The sequence below is a fragment of the Trachypithecus francoisi genome, unplaced genomic scaffold (assembly GCF_009764315.1).
Source record: "Trachypithecus francoisi isolate TF-2019V2 unplaced genomic scaffold, Tfra_2.0 Lachesis_group9, whole genome shotgun sequence".
NCBI lineage: Eukaryota > Metazoa > Chordata > Mammalia > Primates > Cercopithecidae > Trachypithecus > Trachypithecus francoisi.
In genome coordinates, this window is record NW_022681474.1 from 74,132,328 (window position 1) to 74,156,074 (window position 23,747).

At 38.2% G+C, this 23,747-nt stretch overlaps 1 protein-coding gene across 1 annotated transcript in view; it reads left to right on the forward strand.

The window, feature by feature from the left end:
• ANK3 (ankyrin 3) overlaps positions 1–23,747 on the forward strand; it is a 364,088-nt gene that overhangs the window by 282,239 nt on the left and 58,102 nt on the right. Inside the window, 4 exon segments of the mRNA XM_033209412.1 lie at positions 1,864–2,018; positions 20,410–20,621; positions 21,868–22,075; positions 23,357–23,453. Coding sequence (XP_033065303.1) covers positions 1,864–2,018; positions 20,410–20,621; positions 21,868–22,075; positions 23,357–23,453 — 672 coding nt within the window.

The following is a 23,747-nucleotide window of genomic DNA, read 5'->3' on the forward strand; positions in this document are numbered from 1 at the left end:
TGTAAACCTTTCTTTAATTTGAAATGTTCCTTCTGAATATGATACTTTTTAAAGACAGCGACAGTCTTTAACCCAGTGTAAGAGAAGGTATTTGCAGGCTTTGAGTCAAAATTTGCTATAAATTATATGTCTGTACACCTGTGTGTGTGTGCGCGTGCATGTATGTGTGTGTAATCAGATCTTTTAAAAGCACATGAGTACTGTGTAATTTTTTATGGGCTTTGAGAAGAAGTCATCAATAAGTAAACTAATTTTGAAAAGTGTTGGGACAATAAGATATTTAAATAAAAGTAAATAGACAGCAGATAGAATATTCTTTTAAAGTTATAAAATTGTTTTGTTTGGTTTTGCTTAAGCTAAAATGCACTGGTATTTGTTGTTTGTTCGCTTGTCTGTTTGATTGTTGTATTTGCCTTGGCAGTCTGCATGAAGAAACCTGTTAATGAAAAGCTATGCTTGGCTTTCACCTTGGTCAAAGACCCTTGTTCATACCTTCTCTCCAATATCATTGAACATCATACATAAAGCCACATTCCTTAAATATTTACAGAGACAGTATCTGACACATTCACCTGCAAAGATTGTATCTTGTTCTCAAAACTAAATACAATTTAATGTTTAATTATAAAGTGTAGTTAAAAACTCTTATAAATACCTTAATCTTGAAATTATTAATACTGCTAAGAACACTTGATTTTGTTTCTACCTATTGAAGAATAAAGGCATTATAAAAATTATTTTTTAATCTTTAATTTGAATTCTGATTTTGCCAAAAGCAAAATGATCATATTTATCATCCCCGTTTTAAGCGAATGCTCTTCCAATAAATCGATATTCGTGTTTTATTTATGTTATTTGATCATTATAATGATCATATAATGATGATCCCTTTTTCTGCTCTTACTTATTTAAGTCTGTATCTTCTGTTATCACATATACCTAAACACATAGGTTAAGAAGTGGGGTTCCATACAACCTCTGTAGGAGAATAATGATACTGTCTACTTAAATGTCATAAAATAAAGCTGCACAATCCAACTACATAAACTGTGTGTGATTGTGGTCTGCTTACTTCCATTCATCTCTTTTAGTATTTATCCTATTTTAAAATTTAACAAAATTATTTCCCGTGGCTTGATTGGCTATGTTCAATTTGCAGCCATTCTTTTACATTCCTTTGCAAAAGGACACTGTCAAAAATTACTGTGTCGTTACATGACCATTGCAAACCAACAAGTACTTTTTCAGAAAGTGTAAGTATTCCTATGCAGGTTATATTAGAGCCAGGAATTGAGGCTACCTACTACCATTTCACAAATTGAAAAGCACAGGAACTCTCTTAACCGTATGTCCATGAAAGGCATGGAATCTGCCTGTTGGAGGAGTCGTTGTCATATTGATTGTTTTCTTGCTCAGGAGAAAATATAGCAATCATCTTTCAAACTAGCAACTTTATAGAATTTTTTTTAAAGAAATGACTGTGTCCTTTTAAATCATTAGCATTTGTATAATATACCTATTGTGTCTTTTAAAAATGGACCAACTTTCTTATGGTCTACTTTAATAACTTTCTATTCTGATTCAAAATTCCTATTTATATGTACTGAAAAAGTTCTCCTGTTAAATCCAATGCCTAACATATGGTAGTCCTCCAAGAACTGTTTGTGAGTGAATGAATGATGGCATGTTATCAGGCTTCGAAAATATTCTTTAATTAGCAAATGATTCTGCAGCTTTGAAATCATTCCCAACCTTAGTGGCACCTCTGATTTTCAAATGAATACTGTTAATGAAACATTTTTTAAGTACGATACTCTAAATATATTTAATTTGATACCAAAATAATGTGGATTTTTTTTCCAGCCCTGTCATAGTGGAAATCCCTCACTTTGGGTCCATGAGAGGAAAAGAGAGAGAACTCATTGTTCTTCGAAGTGAAAATGGTGAAACTTGGAAGGAGCATCAGTTTGACAGCAAAAATGAAGATTTAACCGAGTTACTTAATGGCATGGATGAAGGTAATAATGATGGCTCCTTGGTTCCTTAAATGTCTGCAGGCAGAAATTAAAGGAATGACTAGATTACGTAAAACAGGACTTGAATTTCGCACATTTGTATTTTAAGCTAGGACCCAAGTTCTTCAGCCTTTTTTTTTTTTTTTTTGGACAGAGTCTCGCTCTGTCGCCCAGGCTGGAGTGCAGTGGCGCAATCTCAGCTCACTGCAGGCTCTGCCTCCCGGGTTCACGCCATTCTCCTGCCTCAGCCTCCCGAGTAGCTGGGACTACAGGCGCCCGCCACCACGCCCGGCTGAGTTTTTGTATTTTTAGTAGAGGCAAGGTTTCACCATATTAGCTAGGATGGTCTTCATCTCCTGACCTCGTGATCTGCCCGCCTCTGCCTCCCAAAGTGCTGGGATTACAAGCGTGAGCCACCACACCCGGCCAAGTTTTTCAGCTTTTATTGCTGTTTTCTATATCATAAGGCATGAAGTTCCATTTAATCTAACAAACTTTATTCTCCGTAATATAGAAGTGTAAGTAATTTTGATGATTCCATCTTTAATCACATACATCAATCCTTCCAATACCAAAGAAAGTTTTCTAAGTCAAAAATGGGCAAAAAGAGGGTGAAATAATAATGGAAGGTATGCAAGGCATGCTGAGCATTTTGAAGAAAATATGTTCACATTTTCTTTTTGGAATTATTTCTGGACTCTTTCAGCTTTTTCAAGTTTCTCCCAGATAATTTCAGTATACTTCATACATTTTTAATTTCTCTTGGGCCGTAATTAGTTTCTAAAAACTGTTTCAGGGTAATTGTTGGAGTCTGTGGTGTTTCAGTGTCTTATTCTTTGACTTAGTAAGACTGGTATGTCTGAGCATGTCACTTTTTCATACACAACTTCTTCAGGCTGTCTGACCCTAAGAACCAGAGCAGTTTTTCTTAGTAGACATTGGGAATAGTCTGGTTTTGAGAATAGGTGTTTGATGCAGAGTTTTCCTTTAAAAATGTAAAAAAGGAATTAGAGAACAGGCTCACCATAAAGTCTGATGCTGAAAGAAAAATATCAGCGCTAATTCTTCCTTTATACTCACTTCCTAATCACTCCAAATTAGGAATTATTTAAATAATAGCTTTATTAGAGATAGAATTCATATTCCATAAAATCCACTCTTTTTTAATTCACTGATTTTTGGAATGCACTCAGCATAGTCTCCAGTCGGTTTCAAGGTGTGAACAAAGGAGCGAGATGAACTGTAGGGTACTTGAGGAATAACCTTGTGCAAATTTCTTGATCTCTGAGCCTCTGATTCTTCTGCAAAATGGAGATTACCTTCCTAACTTCCTGCGGTTATTGTTGAGAATAAATAGAAGAATTAGGTGAGGCACATATGAAATACAGTTCTTGTTATGTAGTAAGCCCTTGATAATTATGAGTTATTATCACCATTATATTTATTCTATAGAAAAAATTGTCATGCCAAAGGTTTAGTATAAGACACAGTTACCACCAACCATGAATTTAAAGATGTCTTTACAGCAAGGTAGAGGGAAAATAGTAGTTGTTGAATGTCTAGCATTCATGAGGCACTGATAAATACCTTCATATGTGAAAATTTAAAAAGAAAGGATAGCACTGCAAATCAGGTTTTAATTCCACCTTACTTATAAGGAAACTGAAGTTCAGAGATGTCAAGTAACATATCTAAGGTTATCCCACTGAGTAGTAAGGCTGGAGTCCAAATCTACGTCTACTTCTTTTCTTTTCTTTATTTTATTTTATTTATTCTTTTGAGATGGAGTCTCACTCTGCCACCCAGGTTGGAGTGCAGTGACACAATCTCAGCTCACTGCAGCCTCCGCCTCCTGGGTTCAAGTAGTTCTCCTGCCTCAGCCTTAAACTAAGGCTCAGAAAGATTGAGTACTAAGCTCAAACCTACACATGTAGGCTTGTTACATAGGTAAACTCGTGTTGCCAGTGTTTATTATACAGATCATTCTTTCACCCAAGTTCTAGGCCTAGTACCTACTAGTTATTTTTTGTGATCTTCTCACTCCTCCCACCCTCTACCTTCAAGTAGGCCCCAGTGTCTGTTGTTCCCCTTTGTGTCCACAAGTTCTCATTTAGCTCCCACCTATAAGTGAGAATATGCAGTATTTGGTTTTCTGTTCCTGCATTAGTTTGCTAAGGATAATGGCCTCCAGCTCCATCCATGTTCCTGCAAAAGACAGGATCTCATTCTTTTTTATGGCTGCATAGTATACCAAGGTGTGAAGAAACGACGATATAATCTTCTGTCTTGGATTCTATGAGCTATTTTGGAAAAACGAGATAGCATTTCTTTGCCACATTTTTAAAGACCAGATAAACTTTGGTTCCATTTTAGACAATTGAGATGAAATGCAAATACTTCCAGGCTTAAAGAATCAAGCACTGAAGGCCACTAGAGCAAAAATGAGGATGGAATTTTCAAGGCACAGGTTTTCTTCATGTATTAAACTTAATAGTAATGAAGGAACCATTACACACATTTTATAACTGAAGCTCAGTTAATCAAATTGTATGCCAAACTCGAGCCCTTCTCGCCACTCTTTTCATATCCCCAACCACACTTCATTCTTGTCAGAACTTTCCTCTCTTCAAAAACAGACCGGCAACAATAAAACCCAAATCTGTCTTTTTAAAAAGACAACTTATCTTTTTCCTTGAAGGTGCAACTCTTCAAAGTTCTAGTTCACAGAGAAGCATAAGCATAGTTTAAGAGATTTCATCTTTTTTATGTTCTTTTATCCTCTCTACTCTGTTCCTCTCCCATTTTGCTACTGAATAACTGTTAATTAACAAGATTAAAAAACTTCCTGAATGAAAGCAGTGACCAGATCACTCAAGATTTCCTTTAAAAAGAGAAATAGGCCGGGCGCGGTTGTTCAAGCCTATAATCCCAGCACTTAGGGAGGCCGAGGCAAGTGGATCACGAAGTCAAGAGATTGAGACCATCTTGGCCAACATGGTGAAACCCCATCTCTACTAAAAATACAAAAATTAGCTGAGTGTAGTGGTGTGTGCCTGTAGTCCCAGCTACTCGGGAGGCTGAGGCAAGAGAATCACTTGAACTCGGGAAGCGGAGGTTGCAGTGAGCCAAGATCATGCCACTGTACTCCAGCCTGGCAACAGCAAGACTCTGTCTCAGAAAAAAAAGAGAAATAAATTGTCCTACCATTATTTAATATAACATACTAATTTCTTAACAATTAAGCTTTATCTGTCATCTGTGGCAAGTGACCCTTGATAATGCCTGTCTTGTTATAAATGTCTATTTTTGTCAACCCCCTTCTCCATAGATGGATTCTATGTGCTACTTTATAACCAATCTATATGCTACTTTTATAACCAGTTCTGTTGTAGGTTCTTCTTTGAAAATCTTAAAACTCAAGTATTTAAAAATCATCTTAGCAAATATTCTGATCACTGATTTTTATTAACACAATTGTAAAGATCGGTTTATGTACTTATACTGTGTTAAAATGTGTGAAGCCTTTCCATGTACGTAATCAAATTTAGCTGTTAGAATAACTCCTGGAAAGGATAATTTGCCCCATGTAATGTGGTGGTTGGGATCATGATTTATGGAAGTTACACAGACTAGACTTCTCATCTTGGCTCCACCACTTATTCGTTCTGTGACCATAACCAAGCACTCAGTCTCTGAGCCTTGGTTTAAATGTGTAAAGTGAGGATGTCTAATAGTGAACGAATAGGGAATAGATGAGCTAATATATGTAAAGTTCCTAGCGTGATGCCTGATATATGAGAATCAATCAGTGTTTAGTCATAGTCACAGCTGCCATGTAAGTTGTGCAGGAGAGCAAATGGGATCTGAAATCCTGCCCTTTTCACTTGTCAAGCCATCTGCCCTGACACTGGCCTGTAAGACATAGGGGTACTTTTTTCTAATTTGCTCAAAGCTGCTATCTAGTTGCCAAGCTGTGTACCTACAAGGTCGTGTACATCCCAAGTGGGATCCCTTTTCCAAATCGTACAAAGACACTACATCAGCTGAAAGCCCTGGTCATGGTTGATTATGGTGACACACACTGAACATCACCACCACCCAGCTGGGAAACAGTAAATAGATTTAGTCTTCCAAAACCTGGACTTCTGTTTCCACACCTAGTTGTCTCTCTGCACTGCTCCTTTGCCTCTGTATGCTCTCAAATGAGTGATGCCTGTGAAAGTGCTTTGTGTAGAACAAAAGAGCCACATATATGTCAGCTAGTATTTAAATTTTCCATTACTAATGAAGGCACCTCTTAGTTTCTTTGTATGACACAAAAAACATGGCATATATTCAGGAAAAACAGTAGCTGCAAAATAAGGGGGAATTAAAAGTTACTCCTTATCGCCAGCAAGCCCAGGGACTAAAACATCAGTGGTTTTGCTAATGAAGTAGGTGTGTTAGCAAAGATCTATTGAAGAGGCTAGAATCACACAAAGGACAGTTGGTCTGGGTGTGAAGAACCTGCCATCACCACTAAGGTATCATGCAACAGGAACAACCTTTCACTTTGGCAGCAGACATAGATCTTGTTCTAGTCTTTGTCAATTTTTGTTTTCTCAGCAGAGAGAAAGATGCTGCAAACAGAAAACATCCACTCCCCCCACCAAATTATAATGTACTGAACTGAATTCACTTTTTAAGTTTAATGAAAACTTTACTTTAATTAAACTCACAAAGTTGAATTAAACATGTTCAAAATTACACCTCCAAAGTCAGACCCCAAAGGGTGTTTTGTAGTTTACAGTTACCTTGGATCTGGGAGCATTTTCTGGTAGAAGTCCTTCCTCCTGTAGAGGTCCTTAATTTACAAATCAAAAGCTCCAGAAATGTTCTAGTCCTGCCCTATTCCGTACAGTAGCCATTAGCTCCATGGAGCAACAGAGCACTTGAAATAAAGCTAGTACAAATGGAAATACGCTGCAAGCGTAAAATACGCCAGATACATGAAGATGAGTACCCTTCTCCAAATACGTATCTCATTTTTAATTTTTACATTGGTTACACATTGAAATGGTAATATTTTGGGTATATTAATCTAAATAAAACGTGCCTGTAATCCTAGTGACTCAGGAGGCTGAAGTGGGAGGATTGCTTGAGGCCAAGATTTCAGGAACTCAGCCTGGGCAACGTAGACTTCATCTCTAAAAAAGAAATAAAAAATTAATTTCACCTATTTATTTTTATTTTTTAGTGTGGCTATAGGAAATTTAAAATTATATACCCAGTTTACATTATATTTTTACTGGACAGTGCCTGTCTGGACAGTGTGTATGCTTTGTTTTACATATCTATTTTGTTTTAACATAAAAATTGTTGCTACCTAAGTATTACACAGAAGGCTTTGAGTATGTATGAATTATGCCATTATTTAAAAATCCCAATCACTATCTTGGAACAAAATGTTGCTGAAGTTCCCCCATACAATTTTACAATGCTAGGGACATATTTTCTTGTCATTGCTGAACTTTCCAATGAGAGCAAATGAAGTTTTTAAGATAATACATTTTAGATTGAATAATTACACTATTTTCTTGTAAACAGAAACAGGAAAGGGAAATTGATACTTGCTAAGTAACAGAAAATAAATTTTGTAAATTTACTATCTGACTACATAAACAATATCTTAGAAACAGACTTCTCAGAAGTTGCCACTTGGGTTCATTTCTATATAATTTAATTGTTTTTGCTATGAGACCAATAGTAATCTTAAAATGTCAAGTCATTGTAGTAGCAGTTGAGCACTGGTAAGTGAAATATGTAGCTTTATGTTGTGCACAGTACCCTCTGCTGGGGAAATCTAGTAACAGTTTTGAAAAATTCCAAAGGAGAGACTAAAGATGGAATTTAACCAAATCAGGATTGTGGCTGGGGTGCAAAAAAAAAAAAAAAAAAAAAAAAACATAGCAAAATACTGACTTTCAGCCTATTGCCATAAACTGACATTTTAAATCAATTGAATGATGTCCATCATGTTGTAAAGGAAAGGAAACTGTACCAGAACAGTCCCCCAAACTAGTATAGAAGTAAAAATTCTAGTTTAGAAATGAAAATTAGACCAAAGCAAATGAGCATTAATAAGGGCAAGTTTTTAATGCATTTGTATATATGGATTTGCCAGAAATTACCTGTCTTTATGAAACATTAGTGGATCAAAATAATGACATCAGCCATCCTGCCCCCCACCCCCCCCATATCAGGCACAGTAGAGCTTTTAGCCCTCTGAGGGCAGTGAAGCAGGTCCAAGAGGTTGGACGTGAGCCTCTGCTACCTTTAGTGTTGATGTGAACAGAGAGACCAATGTGCCAGAAACTGCAGGTCTAAGCTTTTAGAGTTTAGTGTGTTCTGTATTTGCTGCTCATGCGAGGTCATTGATTCATAGTGTTTAAGACATTATTTATGATCCTGGATTTTGAAGATAGAATCATATTAATTGATTTTCCCCTTAGATATAACAGTAATGGCTTAAACAGTGGGGTGAAAAAAGTGACATATGGGGACTAATTGCCTGAAACCATGTTTTTATTTGCACCAGTGGAAAAGTAAGCAAATGTAAGTCTCTTAATCTGCAGTCATGAAAGAAAACCTTAGAAGATTATTCCAACGTGGCCAGACATCCCCTACTTCTCTTCTTCCAGGAAGCCCTCCCTAAACCCCAGACTCGGATCAAACTGGTAAATACACCCACAGCACCATAACTGCAACTTTGAGCTTTGATATCTTGTTTGGTGCACTGCAAAAGTCCAAGAGGGCAGAGACCAGCTCTGACTTGTCGACAGCCATTATGTCCAATCATATAACAACTCTTGATACAGAGTTGTCACTTCATCATAGTCTGTTGAATGAATGAGAAATAATGACTTGTGTCAGGCATATGCCCCCCTGTTGCTGACACTTTTTCTCAATAATCCAGTGACCCATACTGGATACAGAGAGAAAAACTTTCTGGAAGAGGAGAGGCTACACCAAATGGGGAGAGGAAGTCTGGGGCCTGGGGAAGGCTCTGGGGTACGTTACAGTCATTCTACACACAGAGCACCAAGTAATCTTAAACGTCAACACTGAAGGTAGTGTTCAAAAAATAGTCACGTTTCTCCCTGATTTTTAAAGTAATATAAGCACATAATGATTAAAAATTAATCTTCTAAAAATAGCTTTAAAATATATGATTGTCAGAAATTATATTAATAGATTGCTAAAACTGGAGGGAAAAACAAGCAGGTATATCATTGTTTCCAGACATTCTGCATCATCAGCACTTATTACACTATGCAAATCTAAACAACAAAGAGGGTCTCTACCCTGAATAAAGATGTGAAATAATGCTGACCCAAATAGATGTAAAGCAGATGACAGAATTGAATAAGAATATGAATTCAACACTAAAATTATAAAAGGTGCATGGAGCCTTTCGTATTATCTTTGCCATGCCCCATGAATTTATAATTATTTTAAAATAAACATTTTTTAAAAAATTGAAAAGATCTCTATGATGTTTACTTCAAGGAAGAAGGATCAAGTTATATCATTTGAGGATTTTTCCCTATAATATCTTAGGTGAGCTTATTATGAAAGTTGCATATTTTGATGGAGCCGAACTTTAATTCCAAAGGGATAAATGCCTGTAGTTTTCTAAACTAGTTCAGTGAATTTATTACAAATGCTATGTTGTCTACCTATTCTACAACTAGAGTTGAATGTTATAGATTTCTTTTTTATTTTCTTCATTTCTCCCAGCTTATTTGATATTCAATTTTCAGTAGTTGGTGATTTTTTTAATGGAATGAAATGGAAATGATAGCAATTCAGATTTATACTTTGTAGAGAATTATTTTAAAAATCTAAATTGTGTATTCCCTTAGATCTGCTACAGATTGGCCCTCTGGCTGCTCTCAAAAGCTATGTGATCTTGAAAAGAATATATACCTTTTCTAAGTTATTATATGAACAGAATTGTGCTGGGTGGTTTTCTATCATTTATTTTCATATCCATCCCAGAGGAAACTTCTTATCCTAATCACATAGATGAGGAACATATGGCTCAGAGAAGTTCTGGACCGTGCCTAAGGTCCAGGTGCACTGACTACAGAGCTAGATTTCAACCCTGTGCACCTGTCTACAGTGACTTTCCACAGATGCTATAACTTGCTTTTTGAAATCTAACATTCTAAAAATCCTTTATTTTTTCACTTCTCAATATCAAACACCCCATTCTTACAGGAACTGAGCAAAGCATGCACCTGACTAGAAATTAACCTTGATACAGAAATCATCCTTTGGGAAACCTTGAGGCCATTTGTATTCCTTCCATGGACTATTCACACCCCAACCTGACCAGGTCACAAATAGCCTTTGAAATCTAATTTTGAATGAGGCAAAAACTAATCAAGATGGTTATTTGAAAGCATTAGAGTAACCCATTTAGTCAGAACATGATTTCAGTCATGTTATTTATGCTTCATTGTTTATGGTCTCCATAACCATTTATATTTACAAAGCATTTTATGATTCTTATTGTTTGTAACAAAACCTCAGTCACAGAGAATGCTGTCCCACCTTTTATAAATAAACTGAGTTACAAGGTGCTTAAGAAATGTATCATTTATCTATGAGGCAAGAAGGCTATAGAACATTAGTGGCTCTGTAATCAGGCCTGCTGCTTAGATGGATCAATGAGAAGTCAGGTCACCTTTTCCACCAAGGCACTTGCAAATCTCTTCATTAGTCATCCATTTATCAACCACCACTCATGTGTCAGGCAGTCTGCAAAGACACTGTGTTCAAGAGTGGTTGAAGTCCATGTCTGTGTGACTTCATCTCTTCCCAATGCCCCTTTCCTAGACCTAGGTTCTAAGCTCTAAAACCGATGAGCTAAATCCATCTGGGCAAGTCACTTAACCTCTCTGAACTTCAGACACCTATTTTACCAAAATGCTGCGTGGGCCAAATGATTATTGGCCTGACACAAAATAGACCTTCAGTAAGTGTAAAGTTCAGTCTTCCTCCTGGCCAAAACTGCCTGTTTCAGAACTCACTTCTCTTTTCCCTTTAATCCTCTTTTTGTATGTTAGTAAGTATTTTAAAAAGATAGAGGAGAGAGGAATTTCAGGATCTTTTCATAGTCTATGGCATTATGAATCACCCTGAAAGGTAAGAAGCTCTTACGTTTATGTTCTATTGTTTACCTTACAGCAACTTATGCCATTTTCTCCCTTAATTCGGTAGCTATGGAGTTACTTAGAATATCCTTTTAAAAAACAAAACCACATAAAAGTAATGAATATTTTTGCCAATAAGCTTCTCTTCTCATATTAAACATTCTTATGTTTTATAGGGTCCTGTTGTCATGTTTTTAACAATTTGAGTTCTGAATTTTTAAGACAAAGTACAGGATGAGAGTCTACCAAGACATTACTTTTTAAAATGTGTCAAAAAGTCACTTGGACAGAGTGTGAAAACAGATTTGCAGGTTTCACCCTGTGTCTGCCTAATCAGGAGGCCAGCAATCTGTGGTACTAACATGTAGTACGGTTGTTGCTTACGAACTGGCCAGGTTGGAGAGCATCGCATTAGAAGCTAGGAACTCTGCAGATGTGAATGTCATAGAGGCACTGCATTTGTGCCGCAGATTATCTTGTTGAGCTTTTTTCTGTGATGTATAGGATGAGACAAAACCAAAGATTCTTGGTAATATATTGCTGCTTCTTTGACCTAATTAGTAAGGACCGGTTTTAAAATCTAAACACATATAAGTTCAGTCCCAGAAAGAATATTGGCACTGTTCATTTTTACATTATCAGGCTTTATTACTATTTGTCTGGAAATCTGACTTCTCTGATACACTTTTACCTTATTTTATTTCTTTATTTATTTTTGAGGCGGAGTCTCGCTCTGTCGCCCAGGCTGGAGTGCAGTGGCGTGATCTTGGCTCACTGTGACCTCCACCTCCCAAGTTCTAGTGATTCTCCTGCCTCAGCCCCACGATAGCTGGGATTACAGGCACCCGCCGACACACCTGGCTAATTTTTGTATTTTTAGTAGAGACAGGGTTTCACCATGTGTTGCCCACATGGTCTGGTCTTGAACTCCTGATCTCAGGTGATCCACCCATCCCGGCCTCCCAAAATGCTGGGATTACAGGCATGAGCTACTGCGCCTGGCCTCTGATATACTTTTAAAATATGTAATACAAAACTTCCACAAGGAGTTTTATATTCTCATGAAAGTTAAACTCATTTTGTGTAAATGTTCATTAAGTAAACAGTAATTTGAGTTATAAACACATGGACATAATAGATTTCACTGTGGATTAAAAAGTAGGAAGATTAGAACCACTTTTTCACATGCATTTTTTTTTTAAAATAAAAATAAAACTAGGCCAGGCACAGTGGCTCACACCTGTAATCCAAATACTTTGAGAGGTTGAGGCAGAGGATTGCTTGAGGCCGGGAGTTCAAGACCAGCCTGGGCAATATAGCAAGGGCCAGTCTCTACAAAAGAAGTTTAGAAATTAGCAGGGCATGGTGATGTACATCTGTAGCGTCAGCTACTCAGGAGACTGAAGTGGGAGGATTGCTTGAGCCCAGGAGTTCAAGGCTGGAGTGAGCTATGATCATACCACTGCATTCCAGCCAGAGTGACAAAGTGAAACCTCATACTTAATAAAATAAAATAATAAAGTAAAAGAACAATCACCAGTCTCTACAACTACGTATATTTTATAGCAAGACTTAAAGAACTATACAGTTGTTTGATATGAAGAGTGTCTGAGTCTTATTGATTCCTAGTTGATTTCTTCAGTGGACGCTCCTTTAGCACCTGCTGTGTGCCGGGTCTCAATATCAAACATCATTTAGTTTAATATAGTTTAACTATGGCTACTTCACTTTTTGTGAAAAGAACACCTAATTTTTAAAACACACTAATAATTTTATTAGACTCAGAAGCCTTAGGGGAAGGTACTAATGGTGCCGAGCAATGCGGCCACAGTCAGGGTGTGAGAGTTAGCTGAGTGTGGAGGGCCCTTGCCTCCTTCCCCCTTAGAGCCTCCTTCCAGCTGTCTGGGGATTTAGTTCTCTATTTTCCAGCACTGAGCTAAGGATATTTTGTTTTGTATTTCACCTTCCTTTTTTAAAAGCAAGAAACAGGGGGAAAATGTGTTTACGTTGAATGTATTAACACATTAAAATGTTATCTAGTGTTTTATTTACATATAATATTTATTAATGCTAATCCTATTAATGGTCATGTAATTTTCAGATCCTAAGGATTATGTAGTGACATTACTGACGGCTTTACCCTTGCCTTCTCACGCTTACCTACTATCTACGTCATTTATTTTTTTAACTTATGCAATATCCTAGAATTTCATAGCCTAGCCATCAACTGCAGCCCTTTAAGAGATTTTGCCTTTCTTTACAAAACAATATTTAAGTAATACTTTTTGTATATTTTTGTAGTTTTCTTGGCCTTTATTCTCAGGGAAAAAAAAACTTATAAATATTTTAAGCACACAAACAGGATGAAACCTGGTTATAAGAAACCAGAGAGGGCTGGGCGTGGTGGCTCATGCCTGTAATTCCAGCACTTTGGGAAGCCAAGGCGGGCACATCACTTGAGCTCAGGAGTTCAATACCAGCTTGGCCAACATTGTGAAACCTCATCTCTACTAAAAATACAAAAATTAGCTGGGAATGGTAGCACATGGCTGTAATCCCAGCTACTTGGGAGGCTGAGACATAAGAACTGCTTGAACCCGGGAGGTGGAAATTGTAGTGTGCAGAGATCATGCCACGGTACTCTATCCTAAGCAACAGAGTGAGTAAGACCCTGTCTCAAAAAAAAAAAAAAAAAAAAAAATAGAATACTGTTTCTCCATTTCATCATGTAGACACCTGGAAGTCTGAGTGTTGAAGAAGGCAGTGTATGTGATTCTATTTAAGGAATAGTACATGGAGATGCTAAATGTCCCCCTTGCCTACAGCTGTGCCTGAAATTCCCACATTAGTTGTGTCTTTGAGTCGGGGCTTATCTTCAAAATACTGTTAAAATGTACATTGAAGGTCAATTTTAATGGTGTCAAATTTTCATGGTGTCAAAGAATTTAATGGTGTCAAAAGAATTGCTAAAAGCTTTGAAAAAAATGGACACAAGACAGAGGGTCCCCGAGCTGCTGGGAAATTCTAAAATGTGTCAGAAGTTGAATGTGGAGGGTACTGATCAGCTTCTCCTGGGAGCTTCTCTGTTTATATAGTTAGAAATCTGAGCGTTTCCACTTACAACTTGTCTGCTGCATCTGAAATGTACATGTTCACTTTATATTTGGGGTGGCTTTAATGCCTTATCAAAGGTGATAGAGTATAGCTTAAGTGTGGTCAGCCTGCCTCTAATACACAAAGTGGCAATCAAAGGTGACAAGGTATAGCTTAACTGTGGTCAGCCTACCTCTATTACACAAAGTGGCAGTTCTTCTCAGTTCAGTGCTATCATCGTTTTCAAGGGTGTTATAGCTGTTTCTTTCTACTTGTAATCCTCACAAACGTGTGCACATATACCCAGAACTCTCTCACACACAAAAATAGCTAAGAAGTGTACAATACTGCCATTCCCCAAAAGATGCCTCAGTTCCTCTGGTGGGTCTAGACTGATCTCGAGTAAATTTCATACTCACAGGATACACAGTTTGTTGTAAGCAGAATTAGGAAATCTGCCCCATTTGAAGGATGTAATTTCATGGTCATGTCTCCTTAAATTGCTAGCACCATAAGGAGTCCTGAGCCATTTTGAAGGAGAACATAATGACATCTTTGTGGCTGAAGTGAAAAAATATCTGCTTAGCCGATGATGATATGTTGTATAGCAATTTAAATAGATGATCAGAACTTTCTCAGCTGCAACATGAGTTATGAACTTGAGGAATCCACTCTTAAGTAAGCCCGATCATGGAAAGGGAACTATATTTGTTCTCTGTGGAAAACGTTTATCTCCTTTCAGTTACATTGAATAGGTAAAAACTCCTCCAGAATGTAAAAACTCCTAAGCAGACTGATTCTTTCCTGTTTTTCTGTAGGAAAACTTTCTTTTTTAAAAATTCTGGTTGGGCACGGTGGTTCACGCCTGTAATCCCAGCACTTTGGGAGGCTGAGGCAGGCGGATTGCCTGAGATCAGGAGTTTGAGACCAGCCTGGCCGACATGGTGAAACCCCGTCTCTACTAAAAATACAAAAATTAGCCCGGTATGGTGGCACACGCCTGTAATCCCAGCTACTTGGGAGGCTGAGGTAGGAGAAGCTTGAGCCTGGGAGGCAGAGGTTGCAGTGAGCTGAGATGGTGCCCCTGCACTCCATCCTGGCCAACAGAGAGAGACTCTGTCTCAAAACAAAACAAAACAAAATTCTTTGTTTTCTTTTCTTTTCCTACACTAGGATTTCAGTGTTTAGGTTTACAGAGGAGAAGAACATACTTGAGGAGGCAAAAAGGAGTAAAATTCCAGTTCCTTTTTTTCTAATAGTTACCATTTTTAATTAAAGAAGAAAATAGTTCTATAGTCATTCTTCCATTTGGGGAATCAATGTTTGATAATAAAAGTTCTGTCGGTGGCTCATTTTTAAAATCTGGGTTGAACCCTGTTTCTCTCCTAGTTGATAATTTGATCCTCCCATCTCAGAGTATAGTGGTTGATCCATAAAATGAAAAGATGTATTGATCCAATTACCTAATCATTCATTTTGTCATTCTACAAATTTCTATTTGAAATAAGCCATAATCTCAGCCTCACATAATCTGATAAAGGAGGCAGAAATGTTAATAGTGAAGGGACAGTGGGACACGTGCAGTATGTATCTGAGGTATGAAAAGAGGCCTACAGGAGTAATGAACAGCAAAAACAACCCCCCATCCCCCAAAGTTTGGGAAATTTTTTCCTTTATTTTGTTTTTTTTGTTTTTTGTTTTTGTTTGTTTGTTTTTTTTTTTTGAGACGGAGTCTTGCTCTGCCGCCCAGGCTGGAGTGCAGTGGCCGGCTCTCAGCTCACTGCAAGCTCCGCCTCCCGGGTTCACGCCATTCTCCTGTCTCAGCCTCCCGAGTAGCTGGGACTACAGGCGCCCGCCTCGTCGCCCGGCTAGTTTTTTGTATTTTTTAGTAGAAACGGGGTTTCACCGTATTAGCCAGGATGGTCTCGATCTCCTGACCTCGTGATCCGCCCGTCTCGGCCTCCCAAAGTGCTGGGATTACAGGCTTGAGCCACCGCGCCCGGCCCTTTATTTTGTTAATAGGTAAAACAAGCGCAGCTATATCAACCCAAGGGTAATACTCCTTGTTCCCTACCCTCTTATCTCCCCTCCCCAATTCCATTTCCTGTTCCTCTGAGGTAACCATTGCTAACAGCCTAGAATGTTTCTTCTATATATTTCTTATGAAAATATACAAACATGGCCTAGCGCAGTGGCTCGCACCTGTAATCCCAGCACTTTGGGAGTCCAAGGCAGGCGGATCATGAGGTCAGAGATCAAGACCATCCTGGCCAACATGGTGAAACCCCGTCTCTACTAAAAATACGAAAATTAGCTGGGCATGGTGTCGCGCACCTGTAGTCCCAGCTACTCGGGAGGCTGAGGCAGGAGAATCGCTTGAACCTGGGAGGTGGAGGTTGCAGTGAGTCGAGATTGTGCCACTGCACTCCAGCCTGGCCACAGAGCGAGACTCCATCTCAAAAACAAAAACAAACAAACAAAATGCAGATTACATTTTCCCCTATAAAGGATCATCCCATGCACATTGCTGTGCATCTTGCTCAGGTATACAGCGATTTCTGCAGGTTATACAGGGCATTCACTGTCTGCCTGACTCCCTCCCTTTCTCCCTCCCTCCAGGTCTGCCCTCTAGTGTCACATCTCAAATCATCCTGCTCAAATGAGAACCTCTCCTCCCACCCCCACCCTCCCTGGTCACATTCTATTCCCTCACCTTGATTTATGTTGTCTTCATATTTGTTTAGTGATGTACCTACCCCTCTTTATCCCCTATTAGAATAAAATTTCCATGTGAGAGTGACTTTAATTTCCCCTCTACCCTATCTCCAGTGATTAGATCAGTGCTCTACATGGTGGTCCCTCAGTAGAAACTTGGTAAATGAATGAATTGGAATCATTCTGTTTACTAACCGCAGGAATGTCTAGAATATGGGTAAACTGTTAATTATGTAACCATTCCCTTATTGATAAAGATGAAAGTTCTTTCAGGCTTTAGTCTTTATAAGCAATGCTGCTGAGTGCTGTGGCTCACGCCTGTAGTCCCAACACTTTGTAGGGCCAAGGCGGGGGATCACCTGAGGTCAACAGTTTGAGACCAAGCCTGGCCAACATGGTGAAACCCTGTCTCTACTAAAAATACAAAAATTAGCCGGGTGTGGTGGCATGTGCCTGTAATCCCAACTATTCAGGAGGCTGAGGCAGGAGAATCATTAGAACCGGGAAGGCAGAGGTTGCAATGAGCCGAGATCCTGCCCACTGCACTCCTGGGCGAGAAGGTGAGATCTGTCTCAAAAAAAAAAAAGAAAAAAAAAAAAAAGAAAAATGTCAGTAAATGGTATTGCTGGGTCCAGGGTAGGTGCATTTTCAATTTGAATAGATGATGCCCGGTTACACTGTTAAAAGATTGTTGCTATTCATACCCACCTGCCATAATGAAAGCACTTGTTTCCCTTAATTTTTCTCTGATAACAAGATGTTATTAGTGTTTCATTTTAGCTAATCCAAGAAGTGGGTGTGGAGGGAGATAGTGTCTCATTATAATTGGCATTTCCATGTAAATTATCCAGTTTGAACTTGTAATATGTTTTATTGACCATTTTTCAGCTTCTGTGAATTGCCTGTTTATAACATTTTGCTATTGTCTATTGACTTGTCTGCTATCCTGTTATTAATACATTTGGTATTGAGCATATTAATCTTTTATTTGTCAGGTGTGGCTGTTTTTCCAGTCTACTTTTTGTTTTTAAAGTTTACTCTTTTTGTCATGGAAATCTTTACATTTTTATGTAGTCAAATATATTACCTTTTATATTATGCTTTTAGGCTTCTGGGTTTCCAGTTTTGTATAGGAAAGTTTCCCTTAACTAAAGCTGAACCATATTTTCCTGAATTTTTTGGTAAGATTTTAGTTTTTTTTTTTTTTGAAATGGAGTCTCACTCTGTCACCCAGGATGGAGTGAGTGGCATGATCTCAGCTCACTGCAACTTTTGCCTCCCGGGTTCAAGTGATTCTTCTGTTTTAGCCCCCCAAGTAGCTGGGATTACAGGTGCACGACACCACACCCAGCTAAATTTTGTACTTTTTAGTAGAGATGGGGTTTCCCCTTGTTGACCAGGCTGGTCTTGAACTCCTGACGTCGTGATATGCCTCGGCCTTCCAAAGTGCTGGGATTACAGGCATGAGCCACTACGCCTGGCCAAATTTTAATTTTTAAAAATAGTTGTCTCCTAAGCAAATGGAATTTTTTATTTATATACAATAAGATGTGATTTAGCTTTGTTTTTCCAAATAGATTTCCTATTATGTAAATACCATCTTTTAAATAAATCATCTTTCTCCCACTTATTTGAAATTTAAATATATGACCTTGATTTAAATATAACTTAAATACATAATACATATATAAAAGTAAATATATATGGATTTATATATATACAGTATACATATTTAAACTTGAATCTATTTCTTGAATCTCTATGATTGTCCCCCAACCTATTTTTCTATTTCTATGTAAAATTCTTATATTTCTATAATGTGTGTATTTAACTGTTTATGGTACTTCTGAGTAAATTTTAATATCATATAAGATAAATTCTCCTTCACAAACCTACTTTTTCAAAATACTCTTGCTAATCTCAAACACTTATGCTATAAAAAAAATTTTTTTTTTTTTTTTGGAGATGGAGTCTCGCTCTGCCGCCCAGGCTGGAGTGCAGTGACTGGATCTCAGCTCACTGCAAGCTCCGCCTCCTGGGTTCACACCATTCTCCTGCCTCAGCCTCCCGAGTAGCTGGGACTACAGGCGCATGCCACCACGCCCGACTAATTTTTTGTATTTTTTAGTAGAGATGGGATTTCACCGTGTTAGCCAGGATGGTCTCGAAAAAATTTTTAATTTATTCCAATGAAGCCCACCAGAAGTAGGCATAAAATTTGGCTTTGAAACCCACACACACACGCACACACACATCTGGATGCACTATGGGGGATAGACAGGAGTGAGAGAGGTGAGTTGGTTGGGAGGTGGTCTTAGCAATTAGGCAAAGCTAAAACAGGCCTGAACACCCAGGTGACAGGAGGGTGAGCCACGTCCAAAAGAGAATCAACTGGACTTGGATTTTGACCATTTGTAAAGTATGAAGGAAGCTGAGTCATAACTATTAGAGTGAAGGAGTGAGTAGACTGTAAACCCTTCCTAGAGTTAGGACTATGGAGGAAAGTAGTTTTGGAGGTAAACTGGAGGGAAGAAGATGTATCCGTGTGTGGACAGGTTGAGTTCCATGCATGAGAGCCATCAGTAGGCACGAAAAATTGGTGATGATGATGCTAAACATTTGGATAACTTTAAACTATTTGAAAGAGGTTTTTAAATGACGTTCTGGAGCTTTCAGGCATACTTAAGCTCTTATTCACTTTCTTATGAGGCCTCACTTTTTTTTTTTCCTAACTCATTTCTACTTTTGGCAGCTTGGGGGCAAAGTATTATAAATTCCCACTCTTGTTCTTGAAAACTGGGAATTTATCCACAGGTGGTAAAATGTCAGTTCTTGAAAATGTTTGTTCCCACTCAGTAAAAATATTTTCTACAAATACTTATATTAGTAGTTTTATAATATTTTTGCAAAACCCAGTATTTTATGGTCACTGCTATTTTCTCTGTATCATAAAAACTGTTTAGGCTATGGAGTATAAATGATTTTGACTATTAAAATGATGTATCGTCCGGGCCCAGTGGCTCACGCCTGTAATCCCAGCACTTTGGGAGGTCGAGGCAGGCAGGTCACCGGAAGTTGGGAGTTCAAGACCATCCTGGACAACATGGAGAAACCCTGTCTCTACTGAAAATACAAAATTAGCTGGGCGTGGAGGCGCATGCCTGTAATCCCAGCTACTCGGGAGGCTGAGGCAGGAGAATTGCTTGAACCAGGGAGGCAGAAGTTGTGGTGAGCCAAGATCATGCCATTGCACTCTAGCCTGGGCAACAAGAGTGAAACTCCGTCTCAAAATAAATAAATAAATAAATAAATAAGCATCATTTTGACTTAAGGTATGTTGTAGATATGCTTATTCTCATGGCATTTTCTTTCATTTGTCTTTTCAGAACTTGATAGCCCAGAAGAGTTAGGGAAAAAGCGTATCTGCAGGATTATCACGAAAGATTTCCCCCAGTATTTTGCAGTGGTTTCACGGATTAAGCAGGAAAGCAACCAGATTGGTCCTGAAGGTGGCATTCTGAGCAGCACCACAGTGCCCCTTGTTCAAGCATCTTTCCCAGAGGGTGCCCTAACTAAAAGAATTCGAGTGGGCCTCCAGGTAATGTTCACAAAAAGTTGTTTCCCTCAGTATGTGCAGAGAGCATGTGAGTGCATGTTTTGCTCTGGAAATAGTTATTCTAACTCATCCTTAATGATACTGCTAATTAGGCAATTTGGGGAATCATTTACTTATTTCAAATAAAAAGCACCAAGTATAAAGTTAGCTTACTGGCTTGTTAAATAAGATACATATTTTAGGGTTGTTCTGTTTAAAAGTCTCAGTTGGTTTCTGATGAAAAATAATGTTTTCAATCATAGGTTATTGGTCTCAGTATGTGGAACAACATACCAAGCCGTGGTTTATGATACGCCACATCATAAAAATCACTTAGAGTGAAGCCTGCAAGCTTTAGTGTTTTCATTTGATTGAAGTAAATCATAAATACTGGGTTTTATCCAAACCAATTGGAACTTGATTTGGTTTGGAAAGTTGACTGGAAATCTTGGGAAAAAAAGATTTTTCTTATATTTATTTCAGCTAGACTTTAGTTCTTTTTTTCCTTACTGAATAAGGAAAATGAACTAAAGTAACTTAATTGATGTTATTAGTATCGTAATTAATAGTTTAAAGGTTCTGTTCTTCTCATGGGGCTGGACTCCCCTGCCCAATGGAGTTACTGGGTTTTGTTTGTTTGTCTGTTTTGAGCCAAGCACACTGAAGTCCTGAAATGACCTTGATTACGTACTTAGCCCTAATGAGACCACCTTACATTTCAGGGGTATGAAGCTCCCTTCACCTGCCTCCCATATCAAGTTATTTTACCAAATAGAAAAGAAACCAAATGGTAGAAGAGAGGCTTAGTCAACTAGAATTGAAATCTTTTGAAATTTTGAATGCCTTTTTGTTATTAACTCTGAAAGCCTCAGTTTTTATGTGGATATGAGTTGCCTTTATGAGGTTTTACTGAATGTCCTGCATAGGTTTAAAATATCAGCGTTTATTGTCCTTTAATCTGGACTAGGCTAAGAAATTTGTATGCCATGAGACTGGATCCCCTCTCTTTCCTGCAGGCCAGTGCTATCTGTGTTCTACTGGGGAAATACTCAGACTGACCAGTTCCTGTCCTAGTGTTTGGTTTTGTTTACTCATGCTTTCCTAAAATAGTAAGAAAGGTTAAAAAAGACATGGGGTTTTTTTTGGTTGTCTGTTTTTGGTTTTTCCCTTCTCACTTAAAAAGTAAACTTCCTGATTGGGGGAGCGGGGAGGAAGTCACTTTCATTTAAAGTCCTTTCTCTGTCTCTAGGCCCAGCCTGTTCCAGATGAAATTGTGAAAAAGATCCTTGGAAACAAAGCAACGTTTAGCCCAATTGTCACTGTGGAACCAAGAAGAAGGAAATTCCATAAACCAATCACAATGACCATTCCGGTGCCCCCGCCCTCAGGAGAAGGTGTATCCAATGGATACAAAGGGGACAGTACACCCAATCTGCGTCTTCTCTGTAGCATTACAGGTTTGGTTAAGTCACTGCTGTACTTCCTATTGATTCCAAAGATTTCGTACAAAGACATAAAACCTTTGAAATGTCCATGCCAATATTATAAGAGAAAATAAAAGAACAAAACATTTTACTTGTCCATCACCTCATCCCTGATTTCCCAAGGATCATTTCTGTAAGATCCTGGTCTTATGACTCATTTAAAATTTAGCGATAGCATCTTTCCTGCTATTAAGGTTAGCGTTAGTAGAAGTATCATTGAATCTGCTGGAGCATCTAGGTAATTTCTAGATTCAATCTAAGTAATTTCTTGGTGACCTAGACAGAGGTAATGGACCTGGCAACATACTTTAAACTATAAGGACATTGGGTGGACTTTGGGAAAAATACATGTCTCACAGAGCACTAGTAATAGGAAAATGTTGAGTACGTGGTTATTCTCACCTATCCTAATCTGATTTTTAACTGCAATTCCAAGATTATTAAAGATAGGCTTTGTTTTTGTTCTTTTGTTCTCCAAAGAGTAATTTTAATGGCTGATGCCCCTTTTTACCCTCGGTAATTAATCGTACAGAATGCCATGTACAGACTGAGCTGTTTCTTAACTTTGGTAGTTCTTACCTTTTTAAAGAGTAAGAGGCTGGGCGTGGTGGCTCACGCCTGTAATCCCAGCACCTCGGGAAGCCAAGGCGGGCGGATCACCTGAGGTCAGGAGTTTGAGACCAGCCTGGCCAACATGATGAAACCCCGTCTCTACTAAAAATACAAAACTTAGCTGGGCGTGGTGGTGGGCGCCTGTAATCCCAGCTACTGGGGAGGCTGAGGCAGGAGAATCACTTGAACCCAGGAGGCGGAGGTTGCAGTGAACTGAGATCGTACCATTGCACTCCAGTCTTGGCAACAAGAGCGAGACTCCGTCTCAAAAAAAAAAAAAAAAAAAGTGAAAGAGACTTAATTATCCATCTGAAACAACAAATCTTTGCACTTACACATCGCATTTATAAAGTACACTTATAAATTGTGGCTGCCCCAAGTTTAAGCCATTCATTAGTACCCAGACAAAAAACAAGGAATTTTTTCTAATTTAATAACATCTTACAAGGAAATCACATTAAGTCTGGTAAAAGTATAAAAGGAGAGTAGAGAGGAAAACTACCTTTAGTACACACTATTAAACTGAAGGTGCTGAAGTTTTGCCAGTTTGTGGCTATGCAGAAAGAAGAACAGGAGATGATGAAAATGTTACGAGGAACATCTCCCATGATAAAGTCAACATATCTGTTGTTGTTCTCTCAGGGGGCACTTCGCCTGCTCAGTGGGAAGACATCACAGGAACAACTCCTTTGACGTTTATAAAAGACTGTGTCTCTTTTACAACCAATGTTTCAGCCAGGTATGGAAATAAAGGATTCCAAAAAGCAGTAAGGAATTAGTTTTTATTACCTTTCGGAAAGTAAAAATTGTTGTGTTCAATACTTAAAAAAAATGTTGTGAGAAAAAAAAAATTCTTAGTATTTGCTTATCAAAATTATCCTCAAATGACAAACACAGGGTTTCTGTGTTTGGTACATGGAGAAAACGTCTTTGCTATTTAAATGAACAAGTTAATAACATTTTGGGTTAGTTCCTTTATATATTCTGATTTTTTAAATTGTGAGTCTTTTTAAGATTTGGCTTTTAAATGGCC